The 19724-nt window shown below is 41.1% G+C and overlaps 1 protein-coding gene across 1 annotated transcript in view; it reads left to right on the top strand.

The window, feature by feature from the left end:
- The first annotated feature begins 638 nt into the window (after positions 1–638).
- The window catches only part of LOC145396259 (uncharacterized), a 158702-nt gene continuing 139616 nt past the window's right edge, over positions 639–19724 (top strand). The window contains exons 1-4 of the mRNA XM_080269687.1: positions 639–1757; positions 2514–2704; positions 3026–4131; positions 4465–4642. Coding sequence (XP_080125813.1) covers positions 639–1757; positions 2514–2704; positions 3026–4131; positions 4465–4642 — 2594 coding nt within the window. The remainder of the gene's footprint in view (positions 1758–2513; positions 2705–3025; positions 4132–4464; positions 4643–19724) is intronic.

The raw sequence follows: 19724 nt of genomic DNA, 5'->3' as shown, positions 1-19724 counted from the left end.
ACCATGTAGCGGTGTTGAATGGCAGGCATACCACTTCTCTACTGTTCCCGGAGTTATCTGCTACCATACGCAGTATCCTCACCTCTGCCTAGCTTCAGGGGGAGTTTAATCGATACTTGTTTGTTTTTTCATAAATTTATTAATGGGACTTGTTAGACCTGGGGGAAAGTCTCGAGAGGGTTTAAATATTGATAATGTTTGGTATTTCAGTATCTTTAATTAATTTGTAAATAAATGTATGGTTTTACTTCGGAGTTTTCTTTGGTGTTTCATGTGTGAATAATGTGAGATATTCTGTTTTCTACCTTGTGGATTTGGAACCTTCATACAAGTGGCGACCTCGCCAGGATTCTCGCACTTATGCACACTTGGAGGCCATAGGGAGCTTGGACTTGACTATTCATTTATTTATGTTTAAGGTCCGGTAAACAGATCAGGCCTGTCACTGTCCTTGGGGCCCGGAAGTGACAAACCACCCCCTCTCTTTCATCAGGGTACTTGGTTATAGCTGCCCTTTTGTCTTGATGGGGGTAATGTAGAGTCATTTGATTAATCTTTTTTCTTTTGTCAGGGTAACTGGCCACAGTTGCCCTTTGTCTTGGTAATGTTAATGTAGAGTAGTTTGGTTATTATGTACCATGGATCCTAATATAGAAATTTTTAAGGCAGAAGCAGAACAAATAGGTCTCACTGGTGATGATGTAGCAAAGTATATAATTAATGCTCAAAATAATGCCAGAGAAGAACGGGCTAGAGAAAGGGAGGCTAAACGAGAGAAGGAACAGAGAGAACATGAGTTACAACTAGCTAAGATAAATGCAAGCTCAGGTCAGCCCATTGATAATCATGACTATGCTGGAAGGCCCAACTTGCCAGTGTATCGTGAAGGTGAAGATATTGGGTCGTACTTAATCAGATTCGAGAGAATTGCCAAATTATTGAATATTAATGAGCAGACATATGCTGCTAGATTGGGTAGTGTATTGACTGGCAAATGTGTTGACATTTATACTAGTCTGTCAGATGAGATAACTAGTGATTATGAATTGTTAAAGAAGGCACTGCTAAGAGGCTTCCACAAGACACCAGATGGGTATAGGCAGGATTTTAGAGCAGCCCGCCTTAAGGAAGGTGAAACTTATGAACTTTTTTCCATAAAAATAGGACGTCTTTTTGACCAGTGGCTAGAAGCGTGTGATGTGAAGAAAGACTTTGAATCACTGAGATCTCATATTATTCTAGATCAACTAATATCTTCAGTGTCACCAGAGCTACGGATGTATTTAAAGGAGAGTGATGTGAAAGATTTGGAAAAGGCAGTCCGAATGGCTGATAGTTGGACTTCTGCCCATCGTGCCTACCCGAGATCTTCTCTTGTGAAGGGTAAGCTGAAGAAACTTGGTTACAAACAATCGCCTTCTGCTGAAGAGACTAACCAAAGCAATGTTAAGCCTACACAGACTCATCGTGGTAAAGGTGATTTTAGTAATGTGACATGTCACGGTTGTGGTGACAAGGGCCATATTCGTCCTAACTGTCCCAAGAATCCTCTAAGATTTAAAAGTAATGCCTCTCCTCTCAACCAACAAGTACAGATGGGGTTTTGCTTTGGTGACCTCGATAATTATTCCCAGTACATGTTCTGTGGTACAGTTAACGGAGCCTGGGTGTCTACTATTCTTAGAGACACTGGTTGTACTGGTATCATAGTGTCTGAGGAAGTCCTTCCTGATGTTGATGTAGCACACTGTGAGAAGGTACGAGTAGCTGATTATCTGGGTAGAGTTGACACTTTCCCTAAGGTCAAGTGTTATTTACGTTGCCCCTGTTATGAAGGGTGGACAGAAGTAATTAGAGCTCCTATTAAATTTTGCAGTGTTTTAATAGGTAATGTCCCTGGAGTAAAGCAGACTGAGCTTGATAATCCATCTTCTACTGTATCAACTGGAAACATTGTTCCTGTTCCATGTTCACCTAAATTAACTTCTCATGAAACTACCATTCCTATACAGAGTGAACTGACCCAATCTCCCACAGCTTCAGTTGATACCACTGAGTGTGTGCAAGCTGTTCAAACTCGATCTTCTAAAACTAGGAAACTCCATCCCCTGGTAACTCCCTCTATTGAGCCCTTAAAAGTTACTCCTAGTGAATTTGCAAATCTTCAACAAAATTGTTCTAGTTTAGTCACTGTCAGGATGAAGAGTATGTCAGGTGAGACAGAGGAAACCAAAGATGGGAACGTGTTCAGGTATGAGAATATTGATGGACTTTTGTACAGGAGATGTATTAAGGCAAAGAAACCAGACAGAGAGGGAAAACTTTCTCTAGTTGTTCCCCTTGACTGTCGGAAATCTGTCCTTTCAACAGCTCATGAAAGTCTTCTTGCCGGTCATCTTTCACATAGAAAGACTGAGACCCGTATCAAAGAACAGTTTCACTGGCCAGGTCTCACCTCGGACATAAGGGATTATTGCCGATCATGTGACAAGTGCCAACGTTTTTCCCCTAAGGGTCGTGTGAAACCAGTACCTCTTCAACCTATGCCTATCGTGACTGAGCCATTTTCCAGGGTAGCCATAGATTTAGTGGGACCTTTAAATCCCCCATCCTCTGAAGGACATCGATATATCCTTACCTTGATAGACTTTGCCACCGGGTTTCCTGAAGCCATGCCCCTGAAAGATATCTCTTCTATTGCAGTGTCAGAAGCTTTAATTTCCATATTTTCCAGAGTAGGCATTCCCAAGGAAATACTTTCTGATAATGGCAAACAGTTCAAATCTGATTTAATGAAGGAATTACATAGATTGTTAGGAGTAAAACCCCTTTTCACTACTCCTTATCACCCTAGTGGAAATGGTAGAATAGAGAGATTTCACTCCACATTGAAAGCCTCCCTTAGAAAAGTGTGCGAGGACAAACCTAAAGAGTGGCACCGGTATCTTCCCCCCTTGATGTTTGCCATGAGAGAAATGCCCAGTGATCACACAGGGTTCTCTGCCTTTGAACTCCTGTATGGTAGACAGGTAAGAGGTCCTTTGTCAGTACTTAGAGATCTTTGGGAGGATAAATCTGTACAGAGTGGTGATCGACCACTATATCAGTACGTGCTTGAGCTTCGGGATAAATTAGAAGATTGTGCCAAGATTGCTGCTCAGAATGCTGATATCAGTGCCAAGAATTACAAGTCTTACTTTGACGTAAAAACTCAAGATAGGAAATTCAAACCCGGAGATGAAGTCCTTGTCTTGCTCCCTGATGAACAGCGTAAATTATTAATGTCTTGGAAAGGACCTTACAGAGTTTTAGATTGTAAGAATAAGGTTAATTACCTAATAGATGAACAGGGTAAGCCAAAGTTGTACCATGCAAATCTCTTAAAGAAGTACCATCGTAGGTCGCAGGTTTCCATGGCATATGTACTAGATGAGGAAACCGGATTAACTTTTGATGATCAGCCTTTAGTTTCTCAGTTATGTACAAAGGCAGAGGTAAATATGGATTCTGAGCTGGACTTGCCTACCTTTCCAGATCTTGGTACACCATCAAATATTTTAGATTTAAACATAAATGAGCAACTGACTCCAGACCAGAAAGAGGATGTTAAGAATATCATTGAAGAGTTTGGTGATGTTTTTTCTGACAAACCAGGGTATACCACTACTTTATCACATGATATTTCTCTCTGCACTACTGAACAACTGAAACCCAAATTGTATCCCATTCCTGTACACCTCCAGCCTCAGTTCAGGGAGGAAGTAGAAAACCTCCTAGACCAAGGGATTATCAGACCCTCTCAGTCATCCCATTCATCACCTGTGGTCATGATTAAGAAACCTGATGGCACCTATAGGATGGCTATAGACTACAGAGTTCTTAATGCAGTTACCGAATTTCATGCAGAACCAATGTGTAAGCTAGAGGATGATCTACACAAGTTTTCTGGGGCTAAATTCTATACCGAATTAGATTTAACCAAAGCTTATTACCAAGTCCCTCTTACAGATAGAGCCAAACCATTAACTGCTTTTCCAACTCATAAAGGCCTGATGGAGTTTTGTCGTATGCCCTTTGGACTGGTTACTGCCTGCGCCACTTATATTAGACTGATGCGCCTTGTATTGACAGGTTTGGAGAATGTCTCTTTCTATTTTGACAATGTGATGATATATGCTAATAATTGGGAAAGTCATGTTGCAGCTGTGTGTGCAGTTCTACTTCGTCTCCGTGAACATGGGTTAACCGTTAAGCCTGATAAGTGTAAATTTGGGTTAAAGACCATTCAGTATCTAGGCTTTGTTATAGATGGACAAACTATCAGACCTGTTAATGATAAGGTTCAGGCAGTTCTCGGTGTTTTTCCTCCCTCATCCAAGAAAACTTTGAGATCATTCCTAGGTTTGATATCATTCTACCGAAATTTCATTAAACATGCTTCATCCTTAACTTCACCTTTGTCAGACATGTTACAAAAGGGTGTGAAGGAGCCTTTGGAATGGAGTTCAGAGTCTATAGAGTGTTTTGAGAAGCTTAAGTCTGTTTTAGCTGATGGCCCAGTTCTTAAACTTCCTGACATGTCATTGCCTTTTATCCTTAGAACTGATTCCTCGGGTTATGGACTGGGTGCAGTATTGCTCCAGTACGTAGATAATAAGCCATTCCCAGTTTCTTACGCCAGTAGAAAGCTCCTAGACCGAGAACGTAGGTATTCCACTATAGAAAGAGAGTGTCTAGCAATTGTGTTTGGGGTTAACCGGTTTAAATATTATTTGTTAGGAACTGAATTCATTCTTGAGGTGGATCATAAACCCCTAGTATATCTAAGTAAGTTTCAGGGAAATAACGACAGATTACTCCGGTGGGCCCTAGCATTACAGCCATTTAGATTTCGGCTTGTACATGTAGCAGGGAAAGATAATGTTGGTGCAGATTTTCTGAGTCGGGCCATCGGCTGAACCATGACTAGTCCTAGTATACGAATTATAATTGTCTTCATTATGGTGGGAGGGGGAGTTGTATAATTAATTTATATATTCCTTCTGTATCTACCCCTGGGTAGATACCTTTGGGGGGAGCCATGTAAGGGCCAAGAAAAACGGCCTAATAATTATTGTAATAATTATTGTAATATTTGTATGTTATCCCAGACTGTTATATTCACCCTAATTTGGTAAGATTCAATGCGTTTCATTTGTAAGTCTTTACAGTCAGTAATTCGTTTTTAAAATCTCGATATTAAGTAATTGAAGCTTCATAAACCTTTATTTTGGTCTCGTCTCGTTATCTTTTAAGTTCCTGTTCTGTTTCATTTGTTTACTTACTGTTTCATTTGCTTCATTAACTTTGATTTATGTATCTCACGAGAATTTTCGAACTGACTGAAGGCTATATAAGGGCGTCTGTGACCCATTAAATTCACGGACTTTGATGAATGGTCGTGGAGAGAAAGGACGTGTGCTGATCTCTCCTCCAGATTCTAGGGCTGCCCCACCGGCAATAGTTTTTTTGCGCTTTTCCCAATAAAGTTAGGTTAGCTAGCAGTCATATTCCTCCCTACCCTTATTAGAGATATAGTAGGTGTCTATATCTGTTTCCTGAGATTGCCTTTGCTTACTCACCTCTGGAGTGTACCCCCCACTGATCGCTCTGGGGTGTGAGTTACACACGGGCGCGTCCTCCCGAGAGTGGTTTGAGAGGGTAATTTCAGATTAGGTGTGTGATCCCCGGGCAATTTCTCCCTTGGTCGTTTTTCTCTCTCTTCCCACTTCCCCCGTGAGGGGGAAGTGGTAACTATGGCGGACGCCACACCTGCCTCCCCCCCCTTCAGGGGGGGAGGTGGTCCTGACGAAAGTAGGAACGACCGGACTGACCACCCCCAGACTGACGGACGCCAGACTCGAGCCCCACTTGATATCCCGGTAGCAAATGCGACCTACGTCACCATCCATGCGCTAGGTTCCACTCCCCTGTCCAGTCTCAATCCCTTCCTTATCAAGAAGGTGATTGACCACTGTGCGGGAGAAGTCGAACAAGTTAAAAAACTTGCTAATGGAGATCTCCTGGTCAAAACCGTAAACTCGGCACAAGTAAAGGATTTGTTGAAACTGCGCAAATTTCATTGTTATGATGTCGAAGCCAAAATCCCAGTCTCCATGAATTCTTGCAAGGGTGTTGTCACTTGCAGGGATCTCATGGTGATGAGCGAGGACGAGATCGTAAGTGAATTGGCGCAGCAAGATGTCATAGAGGCTAAATTCATAACTCGCTACTCGGAAGGCATAAGGACGAAGACAGCAACTATCATCTTGACGTTTGCCAAATCCTCTCTTCCTAATGAAATAAAAGTTGGTTACGAAATTATTCACGTTCGGCCGTACATCCCTAACCCTTTGCGTTGCCTGAAATGCCAGCTGTATGGGCATGGTACAAAGACTTGTCGGGCTTCCCAGCCAGTGTGCGGCAAGTGTGCAAGCCAGGGTCATGATGCGGAAAGTTGCACATCAGAGACAGTACGTTGCTTTCACTGCAAGGGTACTCACTCCACTTCCTCTAGGGATTGTCCCAAGTGGAAGGAGGAGAAGGAAGTCTGCGCAGTGAAGGCAACTGAGGGTATTTCCTACTACGAAGCTAGGAAAAAGGTGAAGGAGTTGCATGCAACTCCCACGCCGAATAGGTCCTATGCTTCGGCGGTAATATCCCGTCCTGTGATGTGCTCTGTCGAGACGCAGACTGACCCTGTCTTTCTCCCTCCTGCCGCTCACAGTACATCTCCATCTCGACCTCCTGTCCGTTCCAACTCTCTCACTGACATCCCTAAAGCTTCAACTTACTCTCAGGCTGCTGCTGCCTCTTCATCAGTACGGCCTAAAACGAAGCCTGACAAGCCTACTAAGAATAACATGACCACCCTCACGAAACAGTCACGTCCTCATGTCCTTCCGGTTCCTACTCCAGCGAGGGAGAGAAAGGTTAGCTCTTCCTCGGGGAGGCTGGGAACCTAGTTATTGATGATAATATGGAGGTTTCCATTAACAAGCAACGGGATAGTTCCCCGGTAGTCGCTCGCCTGCCGGCGGGCGACAAAAAAAGACAAAGCACACTGGCCCCCAACGAAAATCTTAAACCGCCGCATTCACTATACTACAGTGGAATTGTAGAGGTATTGGGAATAAGTTACACAATATAGCAATCTTGCTTTCTATACACAGGCCAGACGTTGTTTGTTTACAGGAGACGCGCCTGGAGGATCGTCCTGATCCTCCACAGTTCAAACACTACTACTCGTATAGAAGATATGAAGGTCACGGAGTTGCCATTTACACACACAAATCACACCCACAAACGGAAGTGATTCTAAATTCTACTCTGGAAGCGGTCGCGTGCAGAGTAAAATTTAATAACACGTATCTGTCTATTTGCTCTCTGTACTGTCCTCCACATGGCCCCATTGATAGTGATGCTTTAAATTCACTAGTGGAACACCTGCCTGGAAATAAGTTAGTGTTGGGCGATTTTAACGCCCATCACTATCAATGGGGTAGCTTGAGGATTGATGGTCGTGGGGAGCAAGTAGCCGACCTAATACTACAGTCCAGCCTCTGTCTTCTGAACGATGGTAGAGCGACTCGTGTTGATGATCGTACTGGTAACTTTTCGGCCATTGACTTATCTTTGGCCTCCCTGGTATACATCAAGATCTCTCATGGGACCCTTACGACGACTCCTTGGGAAGTGATCATTTACCCATCTGTCTTTCTTATACACGCGACATCATTTCAGACCCTCCACCTCCAAAATTTAACTATAAGAAAGCAGATTGGGGATCCTTCTCAAGGATCGCCAATTTAGATATATCTGGGGAGACCATAGATGTTAAGGTCGAAAATATAACCCAATCCATATTACACGCAGCTGAGGCTGCTATTCCCAAGACTTCTACAGTTCATGCGAAGCATAGAGCACATTGGTGGACGCCGGATTGCCGACAGGCATTAAGAAAACGCAATAGGAGATACAGGATTTTTGATAGTCAGCCCACTGAGAAAAATTTTATTGCATACAAACAAGCACGGGCTGAGGCAAGGAGAATAATAAGAAGGGCCAAACGTGACTCCTGGCAGTCCTTTGTGTCCACGGTGACTCGTACAACACCATTACGTAAAGTCTGGTCCACTATAAGAATATTAAATAATAAAGGCCCATATTTCCCCATTACCACCTTGCAAGTAAATAATAACATATATGACGAGCCCGTGGACGTTGCTAACATCCTCGCCAGGAGTTTTTCTCATGTAAGTAGCTCAGCCAATTATGACCCGCGTTTCCAACATCATAAACGCACGGCTGAGCTACAGATATTAGACTTTGCCACAGAAGACGTAAACTCCCCGTACAACCAAGAGTTTACGCTAGATGAACTACTCCTTGCCCTTAAATCCTGTAAAGACACCAGCCCTGGACCAGACACCATCACGTACGGTATGATCCAGCATCTTAATCAGGACAACCTGATTAAGATGTTAGCATTGTACAATGAGATTTGGGCGTCTCGAACGTTCCCAAACTCATGGCACTTTGCGCACGTCATACCGATACCCAAAGAGGCTGGTCGTCTTATGAATCCCACTTCATTTCGTCCTATTGTGTTGACTTCTTGTCTATGTAAGGTCATGGAACGTATAGTTAACAATAGGCTTCTTTTTGTTTTAGAGTCGAAGAATTTGTTAAATGATCAACAATGTGGCTTCCGTAAATACAGAAGTTCACTAGATCATTTAATGAATTTGGAGCATTGTATTGCAGAGGCATTTGCCAATAAAGAATTCATGATAGGGGTGTTCTTGGACATCCATAAAGCCTATGACATGACCTGGCGACACGGTATACTAATGAAGCTCTATGCTTATGGTTTAAGAGGAAATTTGCCTGTTTTTATTTCAAATTTCTTAAGGGACAGAACTTTCTCTGTCAAATTGCCCCGTAACGTAACATCGGATATATTTATCCAGGAAAACGGGGTGCCACAGGGAAGTGTGCTTAGTCCTACTTTATTTAGTATTATGATCAATGATATTCTGTCATCAGCTCCCATCCCGAGGAATCTTAAATACTCACTCTACGCTGACGATTGTGCAATATGGCACTCTTCCCGTAATGCACAATTTTCGGCTGGGCGGATTCAAGCAGCCCTTGACTCCGTCCACCAATGGGCCTTGCAGTGGGGATTTAAGTTTTCCGTACTTAAGTGTGCCGCTATAGTTTTCACTAATCGTAACGTACCTAATTTGTGCTTAACTTTGGATAATCAGGCGGTACCTTTTCAAAATTCTGTAAAATTTTTAGGAATACATTTTGATCGTAGAATGAATTTTAAACTTCACGTTAATACTTTGCTTGCTCGTTGTGATAAACCGTTAAATGTCCTCAAGTACCTAGCGGGTACTACCTGGGGTGCCGACAGAAAATCTTTATTAATGGTGTATAAGTCCCTTATTCGATCGAAGCTAGACTATGGCGCACAGGTGTATGGCTCGGCATCCGATGCCACGCTGAAAGGATTGGATGTGTTACAGAATAAATGTTTGCGAATGTGTCTTGGAGCTGTCCGGTGTACCCGTGTAGCTCGTATGGAAGTAGAGGCGAATGTGCCTCCCCTCCGTATTCGCCGTGACCACCTGGCCTTGTCCTATGGTGTAAGGACATTAAGAAAAAGTAATATCGGCAATGTGGCCTGTACCCCCCTGCGTCAATACCACCACCTTCTGCGGGGGGTGCGTCGGCCACTTGCCGCTCGCCTCCACTTACTGACTCAGGAGCTTGATGTGGACCCCAGTGACTGTGACAAGTTGGTGCTTAAAAATATAGCGCCTTGGGAGCCACCCGGCTTTACAGTCGATGTTACATGGCTCCCAGCACCAAAGGCCAAGGCGCCGGAGGCGGAGGTCCACCACTTGTTTCGTAAGATCATTGTTCGTCACTTGGGGTCCCATCAATTGTACACCGACGGCTCCAAGTCGAGTGAATGTGTGGGTGCAAGTGTGTGGTCGACTGAATGTGCCCTCAGGTATCGGTTGCCGACTCATACATCTGTGTTTACTTCAGAACTTTTTGCTATTGACAAAGCCATAGACTATGCTCTCAATTCTAGACATGACTCATTTGTCATATTTTCAGATTCAAAATCAGCCCTTCAGGCAATTGCATCTTGCACTACGGACTCTCATGAGATCCAGGGCCGCATCGTTAATAAGTTGCATTCATGCAACAAGTCATTCACGCTGATCTGGGTGCCTGGTCATTGTCGTATCTACGGCAATGAGCAGGCTGACTTACTTGCAAAGTCGGCTGTGGAGCTCGAGGAGACTTGGGACGTTCCTCGTGATCTACGGTCGAGTCTATCTCTCGGAAAGAAATCAATAAATCTTCTGTGGCAAGGTCAGTGGACCAGACTAAATATTCCAACTTGTAAGCCGTACCTGGGCGACTGGGACACTGCCAACCGTCCCAGTCGCCTAGAAGAAAAAGTGTTGGCACGGCTACGGCTGAATGCCACCGTTTTAACCCACATAAAACCTTATATGGAAAGACGCTTCCCACCGCACTGTGACATCTGTAATGCGGTGTTATCTATCAGTCATATCATCCTGCGCTGTCGGCGATTTATTCGTGAACGCGCTTCACTTATGAATTACTGCGGCGCAGTTGACGTCCCCTTCACCCTTTCCACCATCCTGGGTGATGGGGACATTGTTATGACTGATAAATTGATGGCTTTCTTGAGAGAGACCGGACTGATCAGAGTGATGTGACTTTTTTACTGTGTGGTTATGGTTTTTATGAACAGTAAATATGTATATATTGTAATATTAATTAGGGTTGACAGTTGACATATTTTAAATAGTTCCTCCTCCCACCGATCTATTTCTAATATAGATGTCCCCTACATTAAGCCAAATTCCTTGCCTGACAGTCACCAGCTGATGAGTGCAAGTGTGCAATATAGGAAGGTATTGGGCACTTGCAGTCGATGGTAGTCTGCTGGGCGAGGTTCTTCAATTTTTGTATAAATTATGTAAATACATTATATTATCTTGCTTAAGTTATTCTAATTAGGGACGACAGCTGACGTATATGGAAATGTTCCTGACTCGTCTGGTTCCCTTTCATATATTGATGTCCTCTATATTAGGTTGTGCCTCGACTGACAGTCATCAGGTGATGAGTGCAGGTATGTAATGTAGAAAAGCATTACATATCTGCAGTCGATGGTGTTCTCTTGGTCGAGGCTTTTTGAACATTAGTGTAGGTCTAGTTATTTGTCTCTTAGGATTTAGTATAGGTTAGCGATTTGTCTGTTAGGTGGTTAGTTTTAGGGTCTTTAGATTAGGTATTTTGTTTATAAGTAATATAAGGTTAAAAATATAAAAAATAAATAAAAATAATAAAAATAAAACTACAAAAAAATAATAAAATAAAAATTATTATATATATATATATGTACGTGTGCATGAAAGTGTGTATGTTCATATGCATGGATGTGTGTATGTATGTATGTATGTATATATATATATGTTTGTATATATATGTATATATGTGTCAATATATATACATATATATATATTTGCCTTAATGACCAGAGGCTTCGGCCTCAATGGTCGATAGGCAAAAAAAAAAAAAAAAAAAAAAAAAAAAAAAAAATTAAATTCACTCTACCATCAAACAGCAGATCGACGGGACTAAGGTAAAAGTTAATCAGTCTTCTGTTTGCTTTGGTTTTGTCTTCTATATGAAACTTGGTTAAATGTCTGTGGATTTGCTCTAGAGTTTTAAGAATTTTTTATATTATTTTATTTTTCCATGTACTGTGTATATTATTGATTGAGTTTATATCATTGGTATTATTTACTGATTTATTGTTAGACTTAAATATTGAACTTTATGATTTCCTTTTTGTACTCGGCTTTTTGCTTGTTGTGTAGGTCCTTGGTTCACTTCCCAGAAGAGCCATAATTTATGTGCCTTTGTTATTTTATTAACTTGTATCAAATTTGGGGGACTAAGGATCCTACACCTACCGAGGGCCGGGTCGGTGAGGCATCCATTCTACCCACCATGCGAGACTTCACCCAGGTCGTCCCTGTGCGCCATGTAGCGGTGTTGAATGGCAGGCATACCACTTCTCTACTGTTCCCGGAGTTATCTGCTACCATACGCAGTATCCTCACCTCTGCCTAGCTTCAGGGGGAGTTTAATCGATACTTGTTTGTTTTTTCATAAATTTATTAATGGGACTTGTTAGACCTGGGGGAAAGTCTCGAGAGGGTTTAAATATTGATAATGTTTGGTATTTCAGTATCTTTAATTAATTTGTAAATAAATGTATGGTTTTACTTCGGAGTTTTCTTTGGTGTTTCATGTGTGAATAATGTGAGATATTCTGTTTTCTACCTTGTGGATTTGGAACCTTCTTACAACATCTGAAGGCAAAGTAATTGCATCCAATTTGTACATGCCACCCAGATCAAACACATGGGAAAGAGACGAATATGAGGACCTGGCAGAGAGTACAATTCAGAGTTTAAGAGCATTACTACATAAAATGGAAGAGAAATTGGAACGAATTATACTAACTGGAGATTTTAATACAAATATAAAATGGAATACTCTAGATATAATAAGCCAAGAAAGCTGTTGGGACCAAAAGCTCCTGGATCTCGTGCAAGAGTTTTTCCTAATGCAACATGTGAGGGAAACCACCAGAAAAAGAGGACTTGATGTACCTTCAATGCTAGATCTCAAATTTACTAGGCAAGAAAATGATATTGACAGTTTAATATATCACCCTCCACTCGGCAAAAGCAACCATGCTTTACTAAATTGCAACTTCAGGATAGCATATGACATAGTTAACAGCAATGAAAGTTACAAAAAGAGCCTAAACTATAAAAAGGGAAATTATCATGACCTAAAGAAGTATTTCTTAGAAGTTGATTGGGAAAATGAGCTTAGAGGACAAGATTTAAATGCTGTATATACAAAATTCTGTGAATTTTATGAAATAGGAGTCCAGAAGTACATCCCACAGCACAAAGAAGCAGATAAGAAAATACAGAAATAGTTCAATATAGAATGTAAAAAAATAAAAAAAAGATGGGATTTGTTGTGGAATAGATACAGAAGACACAATAGTGAAAGGGCATATAATAATTACAAACAGGCAAGAAACGATTATACAAGAATAAGGAGGGAAGCCCAAAAACAGTTTGAGGAGGATATCATAAATAAAAGTAGTGAACAACCGAAACTATTTTACAGCTACATCAGAAGCAAAACCAAAGTAAAAGATATAATAAAATCCATTACGGACGAGGGAATCGCCTGTACACAAGAGAAAGATATTTGTGAAGCACTAAATAAGAATTTCCAATCAGTTTTTACAGAAGAAAAAAATATTGAGAGGGACTATGTGGAACATGCATGCCCACATATACTACCAGATATACAAATATCAGAAAAAGTAATACAGGAGGAGTTAAGTAAATTAGACACAGGAAAAGCAAATGGTCCTGATGAAATTTCATGTTGGGTGCTACGAGAATGTGCAAAGGAGTTAAGTAAACCATTATTTTTAATTTTCAAGAAATCCTTGAGTCAAGGTAAACTACCTGATATTTGGAAGAAAACAAATATTGTCCCCTTATTCAAGAAAGGGAATAGACAAAATCCACTCAACTACTGACCAGTATCACTGACCAGTGTTGTAAGCAAGGTATTAGAAAAGCTTATAAGTAAAGCTTGGGTAAATCATGTAGAAGAACACAAAATGATAACAGAAAGACAGTTTGGTTTCAGAAAAGGAAAATCATGTGTTACTAATCTGTTGAGCTACTATGACAGAGTCACAGACACAATACAGGAAAGAGAAGGATGGGTGGACAGTATCTATTTAGATTTCAAGAAAGCTTTTGACACAGTACCACACCAAAGACTTTTATGGAAACTGTACCATCAAGGAGGAATTCGAGGCAAACTGTTTTGTTGGATGCAAGATTTTCTCATAAAAAGAGAAATGAGAACAGTACTAAGGGGAAACTACTCATCATGGAAAGAAGTGACTAGTGGAGTACCACAGGGCTCAGTGCTGGCACCAATCATGTTTTTAGTGTATATAAATGATATAGACAGTAACACTGGAAATGAAAGGTATCTAAATATGTTTGCAGATGATGCAAAAATACAAAGGAGAATTACTAACACAGACTCTTGTAAAGAGCTACAAGAAGAATGAAATAAACTTCATGAATGGAGTAATACATGGCAAATGGAATTCAATGTGAACAAGTGTTATGTAATCAAGTTTGGTAAAAGTGGAAAAAGACCTGATTGGGATTATACGTTAGGAAATAAAACCCTACACACATCAGAAAGAGAGAAGGACCTAGGCGTGATTATCAATAACAGACTATCTCCGGCTGACCACATCAGTGAGAAGATACGGAACATGTATACACTGCTTGCAAATATGAGAATAGCATTCACATACATAAATGAAGACATGCTAAAAAGGATAATAACATCATTCATCAGACCAACCCTGGTGTATGCATCAGTAGTCTGGAGTCCTCATCTCAAAAAACACATAGACAAGATTGAAAAAGTTCAAAGGGCCACTACAAGATGGATACCAAGCTTAAGGGATCTAAGCTACGAAGAAAGACTAAAAAAACTGAATCTACCAACACTACAGGAGAGAAGTAAAAGAGGTGACATGATAATGCTCTATAAATGCATATCAGGGAAGGCGAAAATAGACATAAATGATTACTTAACATATGGGGAAGCATCAGCAAGAGGACACTGCAAAAAACTGCATAAGAAGAGAGATGATAAAGACGTGAGGAAATTCAGTTTCCCAAACAGAGCAATTGATCAGTGGAATGCACTATCGAATGAAACTGTGTGTGCCAAAACAATTCACAAATTTAAGGATATGTACGATAAATATGGTTTAAGACACGGTACAGTACGAGCTTGACTCATTCATGTAAAGATACAATTAGGTAAGAACAATTAGGTAAGAACACACACACACACGAGAGAGAGAGAGAGAGAGAGAGAGAGAGAGAGACCGCTCAAAACATAACAATCGCTCTCGCTAGGAGAATGTGAGTGTAATTATCTTTCGTCACTCAAACATGCACGTATGCTTCTAACTAGGAAGAACAGCAATGTTCAGTTAGCTGAAGCCTGCACTTTAGAATCAGTTATCTAGAGGAATAGTTCAGTGCTTGTAGATTTTGATACTAGGCTTACCGATTGTTTCTTATATCTTATTCCATTGTTTTGCTGTACGAACACTCCTACAACTTTTTGCACTGTAATGCATTTAATAACTTAGTATTTCATTCCATTTTTGTAGTCCCAGCATCATTATTTTATTCCCAATGAACTGGCGTAACTGGAATCAACTAGATTTTCTCCTGGTCTCCCACTCTTTCATTCGTGTGGCAGATGCTCCAGTGATGGGGTAATTTAAGTAAACGGTCGTTACGCCCACACCCACCAGTATATCTTCGTCCAGATCTTGTCTAACTAGTGATACAGCATGTCAGAAAATAACTGATGAAAACCTCGAGATCCTCTTATCACCGTAATTCCACCACTGGCGTATCAGACATTCAAAACTCGTAATATTTCGTAAGTCACTTTTCACCTCGCTTTAGTAACTTATATGTCATGCTGGATGGATTCATAGTCGTTTCCTTTGCCTACAGTATGTCGCTACCCATTATGATAGTTTGTACGAAGAACTGTTCGGAGAACTGACCTTTGAGGCACATCACTAATAATTCAAACCAGTCCGATTATGGAGAAACTGGAGCCTACGAAATCATGTGTGAAACAGGAGATGAATGGATGTTGAGATGGAAGCAAACAGAGAAGGATGCTTGAAAAGAGGGGAGAGAATGGTAGACAGTGGTCATATGGTGATGCAGAGAACGAGAGGTGGAAGAGCGGAGACAGGGTGAGAGCCAGCAAGGGAGGTAAAGAAATGAAGCAAAATAACGAGAGAGAAAAAGATGGAAGCAAGGGAAAGAATGTAGATAAGAAGATCAACCAAGGGCTAGCAATAAAAGCATGGAGACAGGAGAAGAGTGAAAGAATGAAAAATGGATACAGGAAGAGAGACAATGAGTGAGACAGAGGAAACTAGGGTGACAGTGAGGATGGGAGATGTAGGCTGGAAGCAGGGAAAAGAGTGCGGGAAGGAGAAAAGAGCAGAGTGGAGAGAGGGGATGAATGTGTACGAGAGTAAACAGTAGGGGAGGAGGTTAAGGAGGGAGGAAGGAGGAGGAGAAAGAGAGGGTGGATCGTAGGAAAGCAGAGGGAGGGAAGGAAGAAAGAGAAGACGAAGAAAGGGGCTGAGGTTGGGGAGGCTGTTGGGAGAGGGAGGGTGCACAATAATGGCAGTGGTCCAACTTCAATATTGTTGAGGCTGTTGGGAGAGGGAGGGTGCACAATAATGGCAGTGGTCCAACTTCAGTATTGTTGAGGCCAGGTCGAGCTTTAACAACACCAATAGGTTCCTGATACACGATGCGTAGGCAGACAGGGAAGAGGGGAGGAACAAGAAGGGAAGGTAGACAAAGAGTGAGTCAGGGACAAGAAAGGAAACTAGGCACTAAAAGAGAGATGACAAGGAAATATGACGACAGGAGGAGAAACAAGGATAGGAAAAAAAATATGGAAATAAGAAGAAAGAGGCTGGAAGAGGGAGGGAAGCAGACGAGCAGGTAGGAATAGCGGAGAACCAAAGAGGAAGGCAGAGAGAAAATGGAGAAAGAGATGGAAGGGGACCAAAGCAGGAAGGATGTGAGAGAGGCAGACGCAAGGAGAAAGGAGGAAGTAGCAGGGAGGGAGGTAGAAAGGCAGAAAAGGAAATGAAACAAGGGCGGGGGAGGAAAGGAAATGGTACTGTTGGGGAAATGGATGAAGAAGGATGAAGAAAAATGGAGGTGAAGTGTTCATGGTGTAAGAAGATGGGGAGAGATAAAGGTTCTGACGCTGGGCGTAGAGTGAGTACAGATGAATAGAAGCAGAAAGAGAATGGAGGATGGAAAAGGGTGGTAAGAGAAAAAGGAACAGAGAGTACAAAGGAGTACAAAGGAAAGCAAACAGCAACAGACCTTATGGTCCTTTCGAGGCTGCTTGTTATAGAGTAGGCTATGACTAAGAGATCTACTCTACATGTTGAAGGATATGGATAGTAAAGTAAGAAGGCTCCCCCCCGCCTCCAAACCCTCCAATTAAAACTGGCAAGAAAAAGTGAGAAAAACCACCAGGCAGCATGGAAAAACTGGCATGGAAATTTCTTAGGAAAGACTGAAAATGAAAAGCTACATTCTATAACACATTATCTACAAGCTACCAATGAATAACCAGAAAGTAGTAATGTAAAATGATTAATCAAATAAATAAATATCTAATGCATGACTATGTACAGTTATGCTGAGTTAATAGGGCGTCTGCGGACACAGCGTGGAAATTGCACAGTGCACAGTGTGGATGTTCGGGGGTGGTGCGGCAGCCTTGCCTGGCACTATTAAGATAGCCAGCAGTCAATCAGGCCCCAGCTCCGTTCATTCCACTGAGATTAGGAACTTTCCCAGGCGGGACAAGCATAGAAGTCACCTCCTGAAGCAGTGACTCCTGGTACATTAAAAAAATCCCGATGATGATCACTTAACTAACAGGGACCCTCAGTGATCCACAGCCTATCACAGGTCGAAAGTATTAGTAGTGATCGTTAACTCAGGGCTATCTGTGCATATACTATACTTGATTTAATAAATTGATCCAGGCTCTAAAACAATAAAATTACATTAAAAATTATACATAAGTGTTCTATTCAGGAGTAAATATATTAAGCTGGGGGTTAGATGACAAATACTTATCCAGGCGACCTTTAAAGGTTAGTACTGTATTACAGATTACTACACTGGAGGTCAATTTATTCCATATATTTACAACTATTGAAGAAGAAATGCTTAGCTTCATACAACTGGGATCGTTTGCCAATTATTTTATACCCACTGCCTGTAATTCGAGTGATCAACTGTGAATTATTTATCGACAGCCATGATATCATGTCCTTTGAATATTTTGAATGCTTGAATTAAATCTCCTCGTATCCTCCATTTAGTTGGGGTAAAGAGATTCAGGGCTTCTAAACGTTCCTCGTACAGTTTATTTCTTAGTCTAGGTATCATCTTTGTCATTCTTCGCTGCACTCTTTCAAGCTTTTCTCTATCCTTTTTATAATACGGTGACCAAAACTGAACGCAATACTGCAAGTGCCGGCGTACTAAGGAATTATACAAAGTGAGGACGATATTATCGGATTTACATTCAAATGATCTGCCTATGAATCCAATCAATTAATTGGCTTTTTTCAGTGTTTCTGTACATTGTTTTCTTGGTTTCAAACCATTTGTTATTATAATTCCTAAGTCTTTTTCATGGTTTACCCTATAACGTTGGACATTATTCATGCTATAACTAACTCTTACAGTTTTACTGCCAATGTTTAGCAGGGGGTGCTAAGAATCCCACGGTGTAGAAATAAGTTTATACATCCAAAAAGAACCTTAAGAATAGGAAACTGGAATGTTCGAACTCTCAATCAGGCTGGTAAAATGGAAGAACTTATTTCAGTGTTCAAGGAATACAAGATGTATATTTGTGCTCTTACAGCAACGAGTTGCTTGGAGTTGATAAAATGAATTTGGAAGATGGTATTACTCTGTTGGTTTCTGGTAGGACTGATGGAAATCATTACCAAGGAGTAGGCTTACTGCTGAGTAGAGATGCTTGTAAGGCAGTATGTAAGTTTGAACCAATTAATGAGCGCTTGCTATATGCTCGTTTAAAATCTTACCATGGTAATATCAGGATGGTTGTAGGGTATGCTTCGACAAATGCGGCTGCTGATGAAATGAAGGATGACTTTTATGAGAAGCTTCAGGTTGCAGTGAATAGAGTGGCAAGACATGATGTGTTAGTTTGCACTGGTGATTGTAATGCGATTGTTGGCAGTAATAGGGATGGCTTTGAAGATTGTATGGGTAAGGAGGTGTTGGTATAAGAAACGAAAATCGGGTGCGATTTGGAAGCTTTTGTTTGGCAAATGACCTTATAACTTTGAGCATAGAAAAATACATAAGACTACTTGGATTTCACCATGTGGTAAATATTGTAACCAGATTGATCACATTGCAATTAGCAGAAGGCACAGGAGTTATTTGCCAGATGTTTGCATAAGGAGGGGGGCAGATATAGGTAGTGATCATCAACTTGTTGTGTCAAAGATTAAAATAAAACTTAAGACAAACGTTAATGGTAATTGTACAGGACGTAATAATTATGATTTTGATGAGCTGAGAAGTGATGAGAGCACGAAGGAAAAATTTCGGTGGGAATGTAGGAACAGGTTTCTAGCCCTGCAGACTTTGATGGAATCTGAAGACTATGATATTAATCAAATGTGGAGAGAGGTAAAAGGGGTTTGGCATGAGAGTGCTAAGGTTACTATTAAGACAAAGGGAAAAGCGAGAAGGAAAAAGTGGATGTCAGATGAAACATAGAATTCAATTCAGAAAAGGAAAGAGGCGAAGTTTAGTGAAGAATAACATGCTGATGGCCAGGTAGTTGAAGTACTTAGA

The sequence above is a fragment of the Coenobita brevimanus genome, chromosome 4, assembly GCF_032717465.1.
Source record: "Coenobita brevimanus isolate Jiangsu-jjx chromosome 4, ASM3271746v2, whole genome shotgun sequence".
Classification (NCBI taxonomy): Eukaryota; Metazoa; Arthropoda; class Malacostraca; order Decapoda; family Coenobitidae; genus Coenobita; species Coenobita brevimanus.
This window is presented reverse-complemented; position numbering and strand designations above follow the sequence as displayed.